The sequence below is a fragment of the Mandrillus leucophaeus genome, unplaced genomic scaffold (assembly GCF_000951045.1).
Source record: "Mandrillus leucophaeus isolate KB7577 unplaced genomic scaffold, Mleu.le_1.0 Scaffold17, whole genome shotgun sequence".
NCBI classification, from domain to species: domain Eukaryota; kingdom Metazoa; phylum Chordata; class Mammalia; order Primates; family Cercopithecidae; genus Mandrillus; species Mandrillus leucophaeus.
In genome coordinates, this window is record NW_012101698.1 from 6,948,678 (window position 1) to 6,966,805 (window position 18,128).

The 18,128-nt window shown below is 45.8% G+C and overlaps 1 protein-coding gene across 1 annotated transcript in view; it reads right to left on the minus strand.

Moving 5' to 3' along the window:
- Positions 1–1,471: 1,471 nt before the first annotated feature.
- CFDP1 (craniofacial development protein 1) overlaps positions 1,472–18,128 on the minus strand; it is a 154,361-nt gene continuing 137,704 nt past the window's right edge. The window contains exons 6-7 of the mRNA XM_011976807.1: positions 12,258–12,416; positions 1,472–1,806 (exon numbers count right to left, since the gene is read on the minus strand). Coding sequence (XP_011832197.1) covers positions 1,716–1,806; positions 12,258–12,416 — 250 coding nt within the window. The 3' untranslated portion in view covers positions 1,472–1,715. The remainder of the gene's footprint in view (positions 1,807–12,257; positions 12,417–18,128) is intronic.

The following is an 18,128-nucleotide window of genomic DNA, read 5'->3' on the forward strand; positions in this document are numbered from 1 at the left end:
TACCTCCTGAAGGTCTGGATGTCCTCTCATCAAAATACTGGCAGCTCTTAGGTTATTCTTTTTTTGTTTTTGAGACAGGGTCTCACTCCCTTTGCCCAGGTCGGAGTGAAATGGCATGATCTTGGCTAACTGCAGCCTCAACTTCCAGGGCTTAAGTGATCCTCCCACCTTAGTTGCCTGAGTAGCTGGGACTACGGGCACGCACCACCATGCCTGGCTAATTTCTTTTTGTATTTTTGGTGGAGACTGGCTTTCATCTTGTTGCCCAGGCTGATCTTGCACTCCTGAGCTCAAGCAATCCACCTGCCTCAGCCTCCCAAAGTGCTGGGATTACAGGTATGAGCCACCTCGCCCACCTTCCTCTGTTATTCTTATGTCCCATTTGGGACCATAACTAAGACCTCGCAGGCCCGCCTGTTGTGACGCTGGCCTGAAATGCTCTATAATCACTTAGAATTATTTATCAGAGGGGATGTGAATAGACACTGTGTTCAAATTTAACTTGTAAACTACCTTTCTGAGTAATAAGATCCATAGCCCATAACCATCTAGTGTTGACAGTCGGGTCTTTGCTGCTATGAATTCTCACCACATTAGAGGCCTAGATTGGGAGACCTGCCATAAACTAGCACTCATACCCGCCGGGTGTGTTGTTAGCTTACGCCACCCGTTGGAGGTACTGGTGTTATTCATGCCATTTGCAGACCAGAAAATGGAGGCACAGAAAAATGACCTGTGGTCAGGGCCACAGAGCTGGTCCAGCAAGAAATGGAATGCAGTCTTAGGGATCCTGTCATCACCCAAACCTGTCATGTTACTTGTGTAACACACGTGCACATGCAGGCACACACACCAGGAGCAGGTTGTGGGGTTTCCTGCTTTATTTATATGAATGCTCTCTATCCCCCTTTCCCTCTTCACTGAAGATTTGTTACTCTCCTCCCTGCTGTTCTGCAAAGAATGTCTGACTCTAAGCAGGAAGTCTGGAATTTACATTTTCTTATGAGTATAAAAAAGAAAATCCTTCAGAATATTCTCTGACAAACTAAAAACTAATGAACTATTGAAGTGGGAGCATATCTGAATTTAACTTTTCTTTGGGAAGAGGAAAAAGGCTGAAGGGAAAAAACAGCTAATTCAGCAATACTATATCCTTCTTTTCAGCCTTACATGCCATCAGTAGGAATCCATTCAGGAGAGAGAGAGATCAGGAGGGAAGCCCGAGTGGAAATGAGAACAAGCTGCAAAGGGGCCTGGCATTCCAGTCACTCTAGTGAGCCATCTCCTCTAGCTCTTCGGGACAAGGCTGGCTGCAGAAAGAGCCTCTTGGTCCCAGAAAATTCACACCCGGGTTGGTCAGCTCTCTTCACCATGCCTGGCAAGACCTCTGCCAACCTGGACAGACCTAGAATGTGCTGTCTTGAACTGGGCGGGACTTTGCAGCAGAATAAAAGGAAGGTGAGTGAGGTCGTCATCTTCATCATCCTCTCACAGGACCAACTTTTATTTTATTTATTCATTTAAGGACAAATTTTTAAAAGTAAAGTGAATGAAACCATTTGTGATTAAGATACATAGACAGAACTTCAATGTAGAAAAAAAAAAAAGACCTTGCTGGGAAACAGATGATGAGAAACACTGGAAAACATTTCACAGACGCACAAAAAGCTCACATTGTAAACAGGATTAAGTTGCTCTTGATTTTGCCCGTAACATCAAGGTTTCATTTTGCTCAGCCTGAGATCTCGCTCAATTTCAAACTGCCTGTGATCCACTCGGTCGAGGAAGGCTTTCCGTTCTATGTACCTAGAAGAAGATGAAAACAGTGTTTGTCAGTAGAATCCAGTAGGAGAAACTCCTTCCCTGCATGGTCCCGTGCCCCAGGGATAAACTAAGTTACAGTAAATGGTGCCGAGAGTGACGACCCATGACTCTTCCAGTACAATCCAAACCACTCACATTTGGTCTAAACAAGGATGGTGAAAATAAAAGGAAGGCAACAGCTTATCAAAGGGAAAGTATATCAGAGGCTGGGTGGCAGGAAGATGCTGCAATTTTCTAACAGGACTTTAAGGTAAGAAGAAAGAATACGGGTTTACACAAGCATGGGTTCAAGTCCTAGCTCTAGCTCACTTATTAGCTGGGCAAAGGAATGAACATCTTTGAGCCTCACTTTTCTATACAGCAGCATGGTGATGCTGTATTTCTTGGCTTTAGTGGTGTGTTGAATTGGTGGGTAAGAGAAAGCTATGCCTCCTGCGTACATACATCAAAACGTGAAAAGGGGGCATGTGGTAATGAAGGAAAGAAGACAGTAAAAATGACCTCACAGGGCTGCTGTGAAGATGAAGTGAGCTGAGGTTCATCAACTGCACACTTCAGAAGCGATTTAACTGCTCTGAGCTCTTTTCTTCCCCCCTCACCCTTTTCTCCTCTCCGTGGTATCCCCTCCACCCTGTTTGGGTCTAGGTTGCTTCTGCTAAGATGACAGGAGAACTCTTTCCCTAAATTCCTCTAAGAGAATGAGGTTAAGGGCCTCTGTGGCCTGTAGTCCACATACAGGATCCCCTTGAAAGGTGGACACTCTGCTCCCGAATCTGGTTGGGTTCAGCAAACTTTCCCTCTGTCCTCCAGGCAGGACGGGAAAGCAGCAAGGGCTGAAGCACAGGCGTGCTTGCTGGGAGCGAGGCTGGCTGCTTAATGAGACACAGCTGCATCTTAATGCACCTCCCCGCCATAAAGTGTGCTGCGATTTGCCTGGGGGGAGGAGATCTCTGCCGCTAATTAATCTATCGAGAGAGCAAAAATTGCCATCGAAAATGGGAGACATAATTGAATCTCTGCACTAATTTTTCTTTTGTTGCACTGTGGAAAATGTGCATCTGTCATTACAAAGTCATTACATTTATAGTGAGAATGCTACTGGGTTCAGGAACCTGTGTTCCCCTGCTGAGTCCAGGGCCTTGCTTTCCCTCCCAGCGGCATCCTGGGAAGTACCATCCATCATCCTACCTCATTTCCAGCTAGGCCTGACTACTTTGACCCTTCTGGAGGGCTGGCCAGAAATGTACAGGCTCTGAGGCCAGAGGGCTGGAGGTTTGAGTCCTGTCATTTGCTGTCTGTGTGACTCTGGGCAAGTCACTTAACCTTGCTAGTTCTGTTTCCTAATTTGTAATAATGATAATAAGTAATGGCTAGTCGACTCCATTCTGAAGGACTGTTGTGTGGATTAAATAAAATAGTGTCTACATCACACTGGGCACAGAAAAGATGCTCAATAAAATGGTAGGTAATGTTGTCACCATGGTTTTAGGAAGCCAGCTTCCAACAGGCTCCTGACGATAGTAGATGGCCCAAGTCTGGACTTATGGTTTCAACAGTGAGTAACCAAAATACCTGGTCTGGCTCAGATATTAAGCTGCTGTGTCAAAACCGTCCATGAGGCCAGAATGGCTGGAAACACAATGACAGGGCCTGCTCTTAGGTTTGATAAAAGCCCCTGGGGTCAGGGTTGTCAGATTCAACAAATAAAAATACAGGCTGCCTGGCTGAATTCGAACTTCAGAGTCCCTGGCAGTCAGGGAAGCTGCAGACAGTGTGGACCCCTTTAGATAAAAAGAGAAAAAGGGGAGACAGGTAGGGAAGTGTAGACATCTAACAACAAACTCACTTCCCACCTCCCACTAAGAGACCTGTGATTCTCAAGTGGGGGCTGCTAACCAAAATGGCCTGAGAGGCCATTTTGAGGTTCACTACAACTGGTCATCTTTCCACCCCAGCCCCACCAGCCCCAGGGAGGCTCACTACCATGGGGACCAGGATTTTGACAGCACTGAACTTTAACTGTCCCTTGGAAGTGCCAGCAGAAAAAAGAGAGGAGAGCCTCAGCATGAGATCTTGCTGTGCTGTTGTTGGCCTGGGGGTGTAAGAGGAATTTAGGGTATGTTTCAAGAGCCATCTTCCAGTGCTACCTGTCTGGGAGATCAGGTGGAGGAAAGGAGTAAGTATGTGGCTTTAAGCATTTGGGGTCTTTCTTCCTGACTTTATTTTTTTGAGACAGGGTCTTGCTTTGTTGCTCAGGCTGGAATGCAGTGGTGCAAACACAGTTCACTGCAGCCTTGACCTCTCAGGCTCAAACAATCCTCCTGCTTCGGCCTCTCAGGTAGCTGGGACCACAGGCACATACCACCTGGCTAATTTTAAATCTTTTGTAGAGACAGGGTTCTCTCCATGTTGCCCATGCTGGTCTGGAACTCCTGGGCTCAAGCGATCCTCCCACCTTGGCCTCCCAAGTGCTAGGATTACAGGTGAGAGCCATCGGGCCCAGCCCTGACTTTCCTGTAAATAAGAAGTGACACTTAAATAAGGATGCTAACTGGGTATGAATAAAGGTCCTGCACGTTCCCAGAAGCTGTGTTGGGTCCAGCTAACCTTGAGACTATCAAGAGTGAAGCCCAGGTTGGGTGCTAAACAGGCAGGTGCAGTCGGAGTTCAGGTTTAGGGAGGCCTCAGGCAGCAATGAGGGGCACATGTGCAGGATGCAACTGAATTCTCAAGGGCAACCCAGACAAAGGCCATCAAGGCAGGTCTGGCAACTATTCCCCGATTCACAGCTATCTGCAGCTGCTAACAGGATGCCTGTGACGGCCTTGGTTTACTGCCAAGAGCTGACCATGAACAAGACTCTCGATATACTCTCCCACTGCCAAGAGACAGAAAAGGTGCTAAGGATGACAGTAGCTCTGACATTTAGTTTTTGTGTGACTTTGGGCAAGATACTTATTTTTCTGTGCCTTTTTTTTCCTTCTCTGTAAAACAGGAATAACAATTACAATAACCCTCTGGCAATACAATGAAACTGTGAGAAGTGCTTTGTATACAATAAAACAAAAAAATAGACATGGGATTTGTCACGGGCTTGGGGTTCTTGCTTCCCGTTTCTTCTTCTTCTTCTTTTTTTTTTTTTTTTGGCATTTTTAGTAGAGATGGGGTTTTGCCATGTTGGTCAGGCTGGTCTTGAACTCCTGGCCTCAAGTGATCTGCCCGCCTCAGCCTCCCGAAGTGCTGGGATTACAGGTGTGAGTCATTCTGCCCGGTCTTGCTTCACATTTCTTCTGACTTGACTTTACCTCTACAGACCCTCAAAACCCAGGGCAACTGGAACAGAGACCGAGAGACTAAATGTCCCCAAAAGAGGAAGGGCTCATTAGGAAGGCCACCTCCTCAAAGGTGGCCACTGAGACTCAGGACGTTTTCATGCACTTTAAGTGGGTCGTGGCCCCAGAACAGACCCACCTGAGGACAAGTGCAATGGGAATCATGGCTCTTGCTCTTGATGTGTCCAGGTGCTTTTCTGGCCTGTGAGCAGCCCTTTTGGGGACCCAGCATGACTCAGCCCAGTCCACAGGGAAACCCAGTGGTGGGGGGTGCATCATCCCTTTCTGCTCCCATTGCCTTCTGTGGCCCAATTAAGAGGCTCTTCACTTTCTTTAATAAAATATGCTAAGAACCTAAGGGATTTTCTAGTTTTTCCTTTTAGAACCAGGTTAGGCACAACAGGCTCTGACATCTTTTGAATCTTCCAACCCAAATTATTTATCTGCCACCAATTTCCCTGAGATCTAGGCCAATGAAGAGGGAGGGAGAGATGGAAGAGGACAAGAGAAGGGTAGAAAATGCTACTAGCGAACATGTCAGTACAAGGTGAGCATCCCAAATCCAAAAATCCGAAACCTGAATTCCTCCAAAATCAGAAACCTTTAAAGCACTAACAAGACACAAGTGGAAAATTCTACACCTGACGCCTTTGCTTTCTGATGGTTCAATGTACACAAGCTTTGTTTCAAGCACACAATTATTTAAAATACTGCATAAAATTACCTCTAGGCTTTGTGTATAAAGTACATATAAAACAAATGAATTCTGTGTTTTGACTTGGGTCCCAACCCCAGGATTGCTGATGATGTAAAAGCAAATATTACAAAATTGAAAAAGGTATGAAATCCAAAACACTTCCAGTCCTAAGCATTTCAGATAAGGGATATTCAACCTGTATCTGGGCACCCACACTGCAGGAGGACAGAGGGCCTCTGAGGGTGGTAAGGTCCAAGAGAGTGCTGATCAGACGTGGTCACCCTGGCTGAAGTCCCTGAGATGCTTCCTGCACTGCTGGTCAGGAAAAGGGAGAGCACAGTGAAGCGGAGGGAAACCTGAGGCAGTCACTAAGGACACACTAAGGCTGCATTACCATCACGCTGCCCAAAGCTAGCATTCTGTTCCCCAAGTGAGCATTCAAGGCAGCACAGACACAGGACAAAAAAGTGGGTAAACGCGTTTTCCAACACTACAAAGCAATGGGCTATGGAAGCACTCCGAGGCTGGAATAAAGCTCTGGGAATGATGTACAGAGATACAGACTTTGCAATCCTGAGAAATGCAACTGAAAGAAGCAGTTTGCCCAACAGTACATCTCCCCCCTTCCGGACGATTTAACTTGCAAACATCTCAAGGGTTAGACTGGAAGGGCGGTGATTCTAATTAAGTTTCTTCTCCACTGCCTTCTTCCCTGATCACCTCCAGGTTGTGCTGGTTCTGAAAGAGTAACTCTGAGGGGTCATGAAAATAGGTTTTTTTGGAGAAAGAAAATTATTTTCTCCAGTCCCTCCTTCATGCCTCTCCAACTCACAAAAACACCTGGTCTCCAATCGTAACTTCAATGGATTGGTCAGACAGCAGCAGCTGGCATTAGCAAGTATTTCTCTTCTCTGTGCTTGGATTCCTCCCCCTAAGTCAGTCGGCCCCTGCCTTAGCACTGCTAGATGCCAAGCTGCTGCTGCTGATCACAACCAAGATACCTGTGTAATGGGTTACAGGACTGCAGGGCTGACTCTGATCCTGGAATGCTGTACTGGGCCCTGGGAGTCTGGAGCTCAGAGGAAAAGCAGCAGTTCTTTGCCAGACAGATGACTGTCTCCAGTACAGGGACTTCAACCATCTCTGCTAACTGAAATGACGCCTGGATGGAAACATCATTCTGATGTATTATGCTCTTCTTTTCTGGGCGGTTAATTCTAATCCTACTAGACTGCCAAACAAAAGCCATGACTATTTGCTAGCTAGTGGGATGGGTGTTTAAACACTGCCATGGTGCAGCACCTGCTCTGGGCTGGTAACAGAATAGGGAACAAGATGTTGCCCTCAGGGGCTTACCATAGATGAACAAAACATGACAACATGCATCAGATGATAGTAAATGTCACAGAGAAAACCAAACAGGGTAATGTGACTGAGGGTTCCTTGGGTTGGGGTTACTCTAGAATGCCACCCGTGTAGAGCCCTGGATGACAAACCAGAGCCTCCTGGGGGAGGAGCACTACATAGACAGAGTGAGGCTGGCCTGCAGCGAGCTAGGGGAGAAGAGGACAGAGGTAGGCAGGGGACAGCTGGGAGAGGGCCTGGCTAACACTGATTTGAAGGGCTACTGGGGGGCGTTCCGCAGGGAAGAGATGAAAAATGGTATTTTTAAATGACTGCTTCTGCTGCTGGGTGGAGAATGGATGAAAGGGTACAGAGGTAGAAGCAGGGAGCGGAGGAGATGTCTGTGGCCTGTACTGGGGTGGCGGTAGTGGGGCTGCACGAATATAAATGAGCTGAAGTATTTTGTGATGAAACCATCAACTGGAATTGTGGGATGTTGGTGGAAAGACAGGAAATCAAGGTTGAAGCCCAAGTTTTTCTTTTTTTTTTTTGAGACGGAGTTTTGCTCTTGTTGCCCAGGCTGGAGTGCAATGGCAGGATCTCGGCTCATTGCCACCTCTGCGTCCTGGGTTCAAGCAATTCTCCAGCCTCAGCCTCCCGAGTAGCTGGGATTATAGGTGCCCACCACCATGCCCGGTGGCATGAAATAAAAAAAAAAATAATTTTTGTATTTCAGTAGAGACGAGGTTTCACCATGTTGGCCAGGATGGTCTCGAACTCCTGACCTCAGGTGATCTGCCTGCCTCGGCCTCCCAAAGTGTTGGGATTACAAGCGTGAGCCACCATGCTCGGCCCCAAGTTTTTCTTTTAACAGTACGGTACACAGTGATGTGCCATTTTCTAAGAATTCTGAGGAGTGAGGGTTCTGTTTATGGAGGGAAAGCAAGTATTTGGTTTTGAAAGTTAAGTTTGATGTGTCTTGGACAACCAGAAGGAGATGTCAACTAACAGCTGAAATGTAAGTCTGGACCTTAGTGGAATGGTCAGAGCAGGGGATACTTTTTTTTTTTTTTGAGTCTTCAGGTAAGAATGGTAGCTGCAACTTGCAACTTGTGAGCTTTCCTGGGGAGGAAGAGATGGCTGGGCCCTGGGACTTTCCAAGTTTAAAGGCCCAGGGAAGGAAGAAAAGCCAGCCAGGGAGTCTGGGCGGAGATGCCACCAAGCTCTGCTTCCCACCACTGTGGAAAATATTCCTGAAGAGTTGGCAGGAACACATCAAGAAGAAACTTAAAGGAATAAAGCATCTAGTTTTCCAGTAAGGCCCGAGGTATGGTGGGGTCAGTAATGGCAGGTGGGAGAAAGAAAAGTGAGCACAGGACTCATGGAAAAGGGAGAGGACTCCTATTGAAAAACATGCCCGGCCTTTCCTCTACTTATATAATTCCCACAATAATCATGAGAGGTATATTAAAATGTTTCTACTTTACAGATGAAGAAAATGGGGCTGGTACCCATGGTATGGGAAGACCCAATATTTGAATTGCTTATTGTAAAACATACATACAGAAGAGTGCATGAACTGGGCAAGGGCAATGAATCATTATAAAACAAGTGCTCGCGTGGCTCTGACTTGGTTAGAAGTAGAAGGCTGGAGCCCCGAGGAGGTGCCTGTATAATTCTTCCCCAAAAACCTGCAGCCCACTCAGGTGACAGCCTGCCCAAAGCCTGTGTCTGTGTGTTCATTTCCTTGCTTTAAGTTTCTTTTTTCTCAACATTAGAGTTTCGTTGTGTCTTTTTTTTTTTTTTTTGTAAAGAGACAGGATCTTTCTCTGTTGTCCAGGCTGGAGTGCTGTGAGTAGCTGGGACTATGGGTGCATGTCACTGCACCTGTCTTATGCCTCTAGAATTTTGAACCTGTGGTCTTGTGATTCTCAACCTTGGCTGTGCATGAGAATTACCTGAGAAATAAAATTTAAAGATGCAGATATTTGTGACCTACCTGTTCTACTAGACTCTTGATTCAGCAGCTCTGTACAGAGGTGGTCACCTGAACTCTGGAAAATGTCACCAGAGGATTCTCATGCTCAGCCAAGGTGAGGAACAGAGCTCCAGTCCCTTCACTGGCCTTCACTGGCCTAGGGGCTGGGCTCCCTTAATCCATCTGCAGGAGCCAGAAAAGGAGAGTGAGTGGAGGTCTGGGGCTGGGCACTCAAGAAAGCAGATGAGAAGGGCTGAGGCAGAGCACAGAGCCAGTAGATCTGCACTGAAAACACACAGTCACATCTGTGGAATCTGGCTGGGTGAATGAGGGGAGAAGCCTCAAACAAAGGAGGGAAAAGCAGAGCATAAAGGAGAACAGTATTAGTTAGTTGTTCCCTAACCCAATTATGTGACTTTCCCCTCCTGAAAAGTTCTCACTAGGCAGATGTTATTTTTAATCTCGTCTTCTCTTCTAGTCTACATTTTGTTAACTCTTCCTATCTTTAACAGCACCACTCCTTGCCTTATTTTTAATTGAAAATTTTTATTTTTTTGGGACAGAGTCTCACGCTTTCACCCAGGCTGGAGTGCACTGGTGCGATTAGAGCTCACTGCAGCCTCGATCTTCTGGAGGTGAGCGATCCTCACACCTCAGCCTCCCAAGTAACTGGGACTACAGGTGTGCACCATGCCCAACTAATGTTTTGGATTTTTAGTAGAGGCGAGGTCTTGCTATGTTGCCTAGGCTTGTCCTGAGCTCAAGCAATCCTCCTGCCTTGGACTCCCAAAGTGCTGGGATTGCAGGAGTGAACCACTGCTCCCAGCACTCCTTACTTTTCTAAGACCGCTATTAACTCAAGCAGAGTCAACACTGTCCAACTCAAATAATCAATATTCAGAAAAGCAATCATGTGTAGCACACACTGATAGTTCCTCTGCTGTCTCAGATCACTGTGCAAGAGTGGAGAACAGGACGGAGCTGCAAGTTACTAGAGCTGAATCTGAATGGAGAGGTTTGGGGCGCATGTCAGAGCTGCCACTCGTGAAGAGACAACACTGCACTTTATGCGGAGCCTTCCCCTGATCACTCTGGCTCCTTCTCCCTGTCCTGTAGCATTCCATCTTAGACTGACCTAGAAGTCTGCTAGTTAAACAAGCTCATGAAGCTGTTTAAAATGTTTTTTTTTTTTTGGGCTGGGCGCAGTGGCTCATGCCTGTAATCCCAGAACTTTGGGAGGCCGAGGCGGGTGGATCATGAGGTCAGGAGTTCGAGACCAGCCTGGTCAACATGGTGAAACCCCATCTCTATCTACTAAAACTACAAAAATTAGCAGGCATGGAGGCACATGTCTGTAATCCCAGTTACTTGGGAGGCTGAGGCAGGAGAATTGCTTGAACTCGGCAGGCGGAGGTTGCAGTGAGCCAAGATCGCGCCATTGCACTCTAGCCTGGGTGACAGGGTGAGACTCCATCTCTAAATAAATAAATAAATAAATAAATAAATAATGTTAAAAAAAAATACTGGTCAGCTTCCAGGTTCATTTAGATAATCTTGAAGCCTAATTTAGAAATATGACCCCTCCCAAAATAAATCCTTTGCCTATCATTAATAACCTGAATGAGCTAGGTGCAGGGATGTGCCCCTGTAGTCCTAGCTCCATAGGAGGCCGAGGCAGGAGGATTGCCTGAGCCCAAAAGTTTGAGACCAGCCTGGGCAACATAGTGAGACTCTCTCTTAAAAAAAAAACTTGAATGACTTGGACTTAATGCAAGCCTTTATGTGACAGGTGTTTCGTAAAGTGCTTTATGTATATTACATATATGTAAGCAATACATGTATTATCTCATGAGATCATCACAACCACATAGTGAGGATGGTATCATTATCCCAATTTTATTGGTGATGGAGCTGAGCCTCAGAGGTGTCCAGCATGCTGCTGGAGAAGAGCTTACTGGTGAGGGGCAGAGCTGCTGAGCAGCCAGGGTTCTCTGAGTGGGACACTCAACATTTCCTTTCATGGCTAGGGGTGAGGACTATTGATTTTGAGCCATGAAGTCACTTCTGTGTTAACTTCCTTAGTGCCTTCTGAGGTCCCTAAGTACTTATGAACACCATTTCTTTCTTTCTTTCTTTTTTTCTGAGACAGAGTCTTGCTCTGTCACCCAGGCTGGAGTGCAGTGGTTCAATCTTGGCTCACTGCAACCTCCGTACCTCCTGGGTTCAAGTGATCCTCCTGCCCCAGCCTCCCAAGTAGCTGGGATTATAAGCGTGCACCACTATGCCTGGCTAATTCTTATATTTTTAGTAGAGATGGGGTTTTGCCATGTTGGCCAAGCTGGTCTCGAACTCCTGACCTCAAGTGATCTGCCTGCCTCAGCCTCCCAAAGTGCCAAGCTTACAGGTGTGAACCACCATGCCTGGCCACCATTTCTTTCTTGATGTTTTGTTTAATCACCAGTAAGACAAATATGACAAGGAAAGGACCCTTTTTACAACTGAATACATAGGTTATGAACATCCTCTTTGTATTCCACAGTGAAGAGAAAGAGGTGCAAGTGATGGCCTGTGGTGCTGTCTGAGGGCCTGGCCTATCACACAGGCTATAGCCAAGGGTAAAGCCCCGCCCTGGGCCATGATGACACAGACCAAAAAAAATGTCACAATAATGCAACATCTAGGCACTCCAGTGGCTCTGTTTTTGAAGGATTTGAACTAGTTTGGCTTCTCAGAAGGACAAATGATTCAGATAAGGCCAAGGCTGCTACCATGGGCCAGATCCAACCACTAGGCAACTTATAGTTCACTGGAGCTGTAATTCAGCAAATTCAGCTTGGCAGACGTGACTGGCCCTGAGACTACTCCTCACATGCCCCGCCTTCCCTCCATCTGCAGTGGCCTTCCCAGTGACGGGCCCTGCCCCACACTGGAACAGAGCCTTACTGACAAAACAAAGTGCTCACATTTTTAGTTCCATCATGAAAAGCTCCTGCTTGCTTCCAGTGGGCAGTCTGTCTCTAATAAATCATTTGATTTCAGGGTTCTGAGGATTTTCCAAGGCATATAACCTACTCCTTCTTACCCCTCTTTCCCTCGATTATGGATGGCCAGTTCTTCACCAATCCCCTCTTCCTCCTTGAAGCTCTCCCAGTCCAGTTTGGACTTCTCGAGGGTGCTCATTTTCTGTTTCTTGGCACCAATTTTCCCCAAAAGGTTGCTCATGCCACTTGATCTTTTTAACCTAAGGAAAGAAAATATGAAAGAGGTAGCAGGTAAAAACTCTGATCTCTAGATTAACACTTTTTCTGCTGCACATGGGAATCCCCTAGATTGGAGCCATTTATCTTAGTGGAAGTCATGTTCGTATTTGGGGCATTTCCTTCCTGGTGTGGAGAGCACTGTAAGTAAACTGGAATTCTAATGTGCTTTTCCTGCTTAACACCACTGTCTGCTCTCCTGAGTTGTGAACAGGAAATCCTGCCTCCTTCAGACCTCTGTGGGCTCTATGTGGCAGGTCTCTGCTTGCAAGGAGGGGAGGAGCAGCACTTCAGGCAGGGCTTTGGAGTCACATGCCAAGGTCCAACTTCCAGCTTAACTGTGCGACTCTAGGCTAGTTATTTACTGTATGTTCCTTGGTTTCCTAATCTACAAAGCGAATGCTTACTCACAGGCTGTGGTGTATCTTACATGTAAAGGGCTAAAATTGCACTTGGCACAGCGTCAAGGTGCAATAAGCATGAGCCACTCTGAGTCAGTGTCATCGTTTAAGCTTAAAGCCCCAGGGGATTCTTTTAACAGAAAGAGAACCAGTTCCCAACACTGATGAGTGAAAAGTCACAGTACTGTAAAAGGGTTCTAAAATCAGTTTCCTTTCAACTCCTGTGAATTGGGCCCTGGTTTTTCCCAGGAGGTGGAGAACATTCCTCACTCTGAAAGCTCACATGCGGAATGTACAGCCTGTGCTCCACTTGCTGGTGATGCTATCATGGACAGTGGGAGACACCCCAGATGCCCAAATTCAAGTCTTGGCAAGTCAAATATTTCCAGTCATTGTTAAACATATGAGATAATGTAAGAAAAGCAAAATGCAGTTAAGAAGATGGTATGAGGGAAAGTTTGGTCTCTTTATGAAATGAAACAAAATCATCTACCAGCATGTAGGAACTTGTAAGTTATTTTCTGCCTCATGGGGATATGCAAGAAAGTTAAACATTTAAAAACTATGAGCTAATGTCAAATGGTCTACTGATAATAATACCTTTACTTGTCTAGAATGTTTGTTCTCCAAGTGCTTTTGTAGCCATGATCTCATCTAACTCTTACTAAGGCCTGTGACACAGGACCCAGTCTCAGAGTTGGAAGGGATCACCTTTGAAATAACCTAGTATCACCCTAACCCATTCCAAAACCCCACATCCCTGCCGCACAGCACGGTGAACGACCACTCACCCCCTGTGCCTGGGGTGAGCCAACAGGCCAACGTCCACACTGAACACCAGACTGCTGGGACTGAACAATGACCCTAAGCATTCTCATTCTATTAACTTTAGTAGAGAGGATGTCAGCTTCCCTGTTTGGGTCACACCCCAGTACATGCTGAGCTTAAGATCAACTCAGAATAGGCTGGGCAAGCTTCATCATCTTTGTATTAAGTTGGACAAATAAACAAAGTTCAGAGAGGTTAAATGAAAAAACACGGGTCAAAGCAATAGACAACACAGATCCAGGACAAAGCAAGACCTCTCCCGACTCTCAGTCTGCACTGCACTATCTCACCTCCAGATGAGAAGTGACTGGAGAGATTTTCTCTTCAGTTACTTTACTTCCCAGTTTGCTTAAGAGAACTCCAATAGCTCTTTATGAGCTTTCAATTCATATCTTCTAAGCGCTGTTTTCTAGACAACTCAACTCCTACAACGTCATGCGCGCACACACACACACATACTCTTTCTCTTTCACCATTTTACCAGGAATGGACCATGAGTGGGGATATGGAAACTTACTGTGTCTCAAATCTTTTTCCTTCTCATCTTCCTTACTGCTACTGCCTGACTTCTCATTCTTATATCACCTGGATAACTAAACAGCCTCTTTACTGGTCTCCCTAACCTGTTTTTCCCCATCCTCACTCAGTGGTCCTATCCTGATATCTACTGACATGCTGTAATTAGACTGAATATTCCAAAACACAAAGCTTATCATGTTTTTCTGCTTAAATGTCTCTTCACTGACTCCTTTTTATTTTATTTTTATTTTTTGAGATGGAGTTTCTCTCTTGTTGCCCAGGCTGGAGTGCAGTGGCATGATCTCGGCTCACTGCAACCTCCACCTCCCGGGTTCAAGCGATTCTCCTGCCTCAGCCTCCCAAGTAGCTGGGATTACAGGTGCCCTCCACCACACCTGGCTAATTTTTTGATTTTTAATAGACAGGGTTTCGCCATGTTGGGCAGGCTGGTCTGAAACTCCTGACCTCGGGTGATCTGCTCACTTTGGCCTCCCAAAGTGCTGGGATTACAGGTGTGAGCCACTGAGGCCAGGCCCATTGACCCTTTTTAAAAATATAATAATTAAAATAAATTTTTATGTATTTACTCTTTTAGAGACAGGTTCTCACTCTGTTACCCAGGCTGGAGTACAGCAGTGAAATCACAGCTCACTACAGCCTCAACCTCCCTGGGTCAAGTGATCCTCCCACCTCAGCCTCCTGAGTTGCTGAGACTACTGGTGTGTGACACCACATTCAACTAATTTTTTTATGTTTTCTAGAGATAGGGTCTTGCTATGTTGCCCAAGGCTGGTCTCAAACTCTTGGACTCAAGCAATCCTCCTGCCTTGGTCTCCCAAAATACTGGGATTATAGGCATGAGCCACCATATCAAGCCTTATCTCAGCTTTAAAACCACTTTCTCCAGGAAGCCTTCCCTAATCTCTGGGTTAGGTGCCCCTGTTGGTATTTCTATCACACCAGTTCTTTTCATATGGGAACACTGATTTTTCTTTAGATGCTTGTCAACTCTTATTTCAGCTGCAGCTGTACTAGATGGTTCTGGGCAAGTGCAGGTTCATTCACTGTTGACAACACCCCACCAAAAGCACATGCCTGAAGACTTTCCATTTCTGGCTGCAGGATCTCCTCTGAGCCTGCCTGCATGCCACAAGTACTGCCTGCACAGGTGGTGGAGCTCAAGCCATTGGGGCTAGCCAGAAGGAACACAAAAGCTGGTGGTTAAATGGCCAGCCTCCTACCCCTCACAAGGTAGTTGTAGGAGGTGCCCTGAATGCTTCTCAGAAATTCTGGTGCCATCAAGTCCTTGTGGCCTTGGAATTGTACTCTTATATTAACTTTTCCTTCTTCCTTATCTCATTCTTTCCACTACTCACACCTGCTCCCTGGGATCATTTCCCAAATAAACTCTCTGCACTCAAAATCCTTGTCTTACGTTCTGCTTTGAGGGGAATCTAACTAAGGCTGTTAGGAGAAAAATTATTTTCCTCGTGTAGTCTTTATCTTTCTGTGGCTATTTAAGTTCCTGGGTCTCCAAACCTCTCTAACCATTGACAGAGTTCTGTGAACAATGGGCACTCAATAAAGTCAACCATGTCACCTGGATTACAGAACCAATTCATGGAAGAGAATCAGATCTTTGTAGAACAAAATATTTTTTAGAGCACTTCTACACTGAAGATTTTACAGGGAACAATTCACTTTTATTCTTCCATCAGCTCTCAACAGCCCAGGGTTTGCCATTTAATTTGGGCAGCACCACAGGCTATGTATGCCACCTCTCCCATTCAGCCTACAGCTCCAGTGGTATTCCTGGGTTAGGCCATCTTTTTGACGAATTACTTTGAGAAGTCTATGAGAAACTTGATTTTTTGATGCACAGCAGTGAGAAGGTTTCCAGAAAGGAAAAAAACCATAATACCCCTTTGGCTTGCTCACCATAAAACATCAGTAAAATGTCAACTGTGCTATTATGCTTTTGGGGAAGGCTTCCAGCTCTCCTTTCACTGGGTCATCAACATAGTGTAAGATGTCCTAATGTGACAGTCTCTAAAGCAAAATGATATGTCTTTTATTTGAGGCTAACTCAAAATGAATGACACACTGATAGCAGCAGCCAGAACACACAGGGGGGCTCATCATAACCAGGAGACCAGCAGCTTCTTCCGAGAACCTGGTGTGTGGGCTCCCTCAAGATTCTGAGCCCTCCCACTCACCCTCCCACCCTGACAGGGGTTTCAGTGTCCTAATCCTGGCGTCATTTCAGCACAGCTTTCAGAAAGGCAGATTTACATGACCTTGCCCCTTTCTCTGCCACAAAGGTATATCAACTAGGCTTTCAGGAAGCCAAGGCAGGAGAGAATCAGTCTCTGGGCAGGGGCCGCTGACCTTACTCTGAGAAAGAACACAGGAAAACCTACTTCAGCCACGTACTTAACCTCTGAGAACTGTGGCTAGCAGGGGACAAACCAGCACTGGCTCTCCAGGCATCTGGCAGCTGTGTATATTGGAATGGGGAAGTCAGAATTCCCTTGTAGATTTGTTTTCATCAAGAACCAATCCAGTTCCAGACCAACAGAACCACTGGTTTCTTTGTTCTGGATCCTAAGCCGTAGGGCAAGGTACTGCCAGAAAGTCTGTTTTAACAGACCACCCTTCAGATGACGGTACTTCATTGAGTCAAGAGACTCCTCACCCACCTGTTGCAAGTCAAAGTTCAAAGAAATGCACCATGCACTTGCTCACCCAGATTACATCCCGAATGTTATGCTGAGGGACTCTGGAATGTTATTACCAAGATGTTTCCAATGTCACAATGACATTGCAACCACCTCCTCCTGAACATAACGAGACTTTGTTGACCTTACTACCATAAATTTGATGTAAAGACTAATCCTGTTCAAGGAATGTGGCCTTTGCTTTCACCAGCCAGCTTCCATGCCGTAAGAGAGCGTGGCTGAGTGCAGCTCATACTGGTGAAAGAGACACTTATTTTCCAAGCTTATCTTTCTTGCGTATTTTGTTCAGTTATCCATCAATCAGCAATTATCTTCAACTCCCTTCCCACCATGCCAGACCAAGAGCTACCATAACATCAGACACCAACCAAGACCTTGATTAAGAAACTAAGAAAAGTAAAAGAGACACAGAATGTAAAATGACAAGTCATGTTTTTCCCTTCTAGGTTCAAAGTTTATAATGATAATTTTCTAGAACTCACTCTGCTTCTCTTTAGCAAAAGAAATGTAATTTTAACAAAAATGTCATTGTAACTAAACAATAAACTTCATCCTGTTGAGTCTGTCACAGAGATATTATGGTAACTTGTTTACTTTGTTCCATGTCCATTAGCATGGACTTGGATTTGTCCAACCGACTGATTTTGTAGCAAGAGCACTGTTCTATCTGACCACCCTCAGCAATGCCTGCTGTTTGCTTAAAAGAGGCAATGGAAAGGAGCTGGGAGAGTAACTTGCCAAGTGGAAAGGCTGACAGGGCTTACCAACTGTTTGTGAAGGACGGTGGGAAGATCTTTCCTGGTGATCTTTAAAATCATCCCCAGGTACCCAGCCATCTCACAGAATAGAATTTTAGGTTTGGAAAGGAATTCAGAGTCATTCATTCACTGTATTTATCCAACAGAGATTACTGAGAACTTACTCTCTACCAGACACTGTGCTCAGAATGGGGATATAAAAATATATAAAGCTTAATTTTCGGCTTCAAAACAAAAATCCAGTGGAGGACAGATCAACATACAGGCAAACTGTAACCACATATTATGAGGGCACAAAAGAAGAAGAGCTGAAGGGATGTTTAGTCCAACCTCCTTATTTTTTTTTTTTTTTGGAGACGGAGTCTCGCTCTGTTGCCCAGGCTGGAGTGCAGTGGCCGGATCTCAGCTCACTGCAAGCTCCGCCTCCCGGGTTCACGCCATTCTCCGGCCTC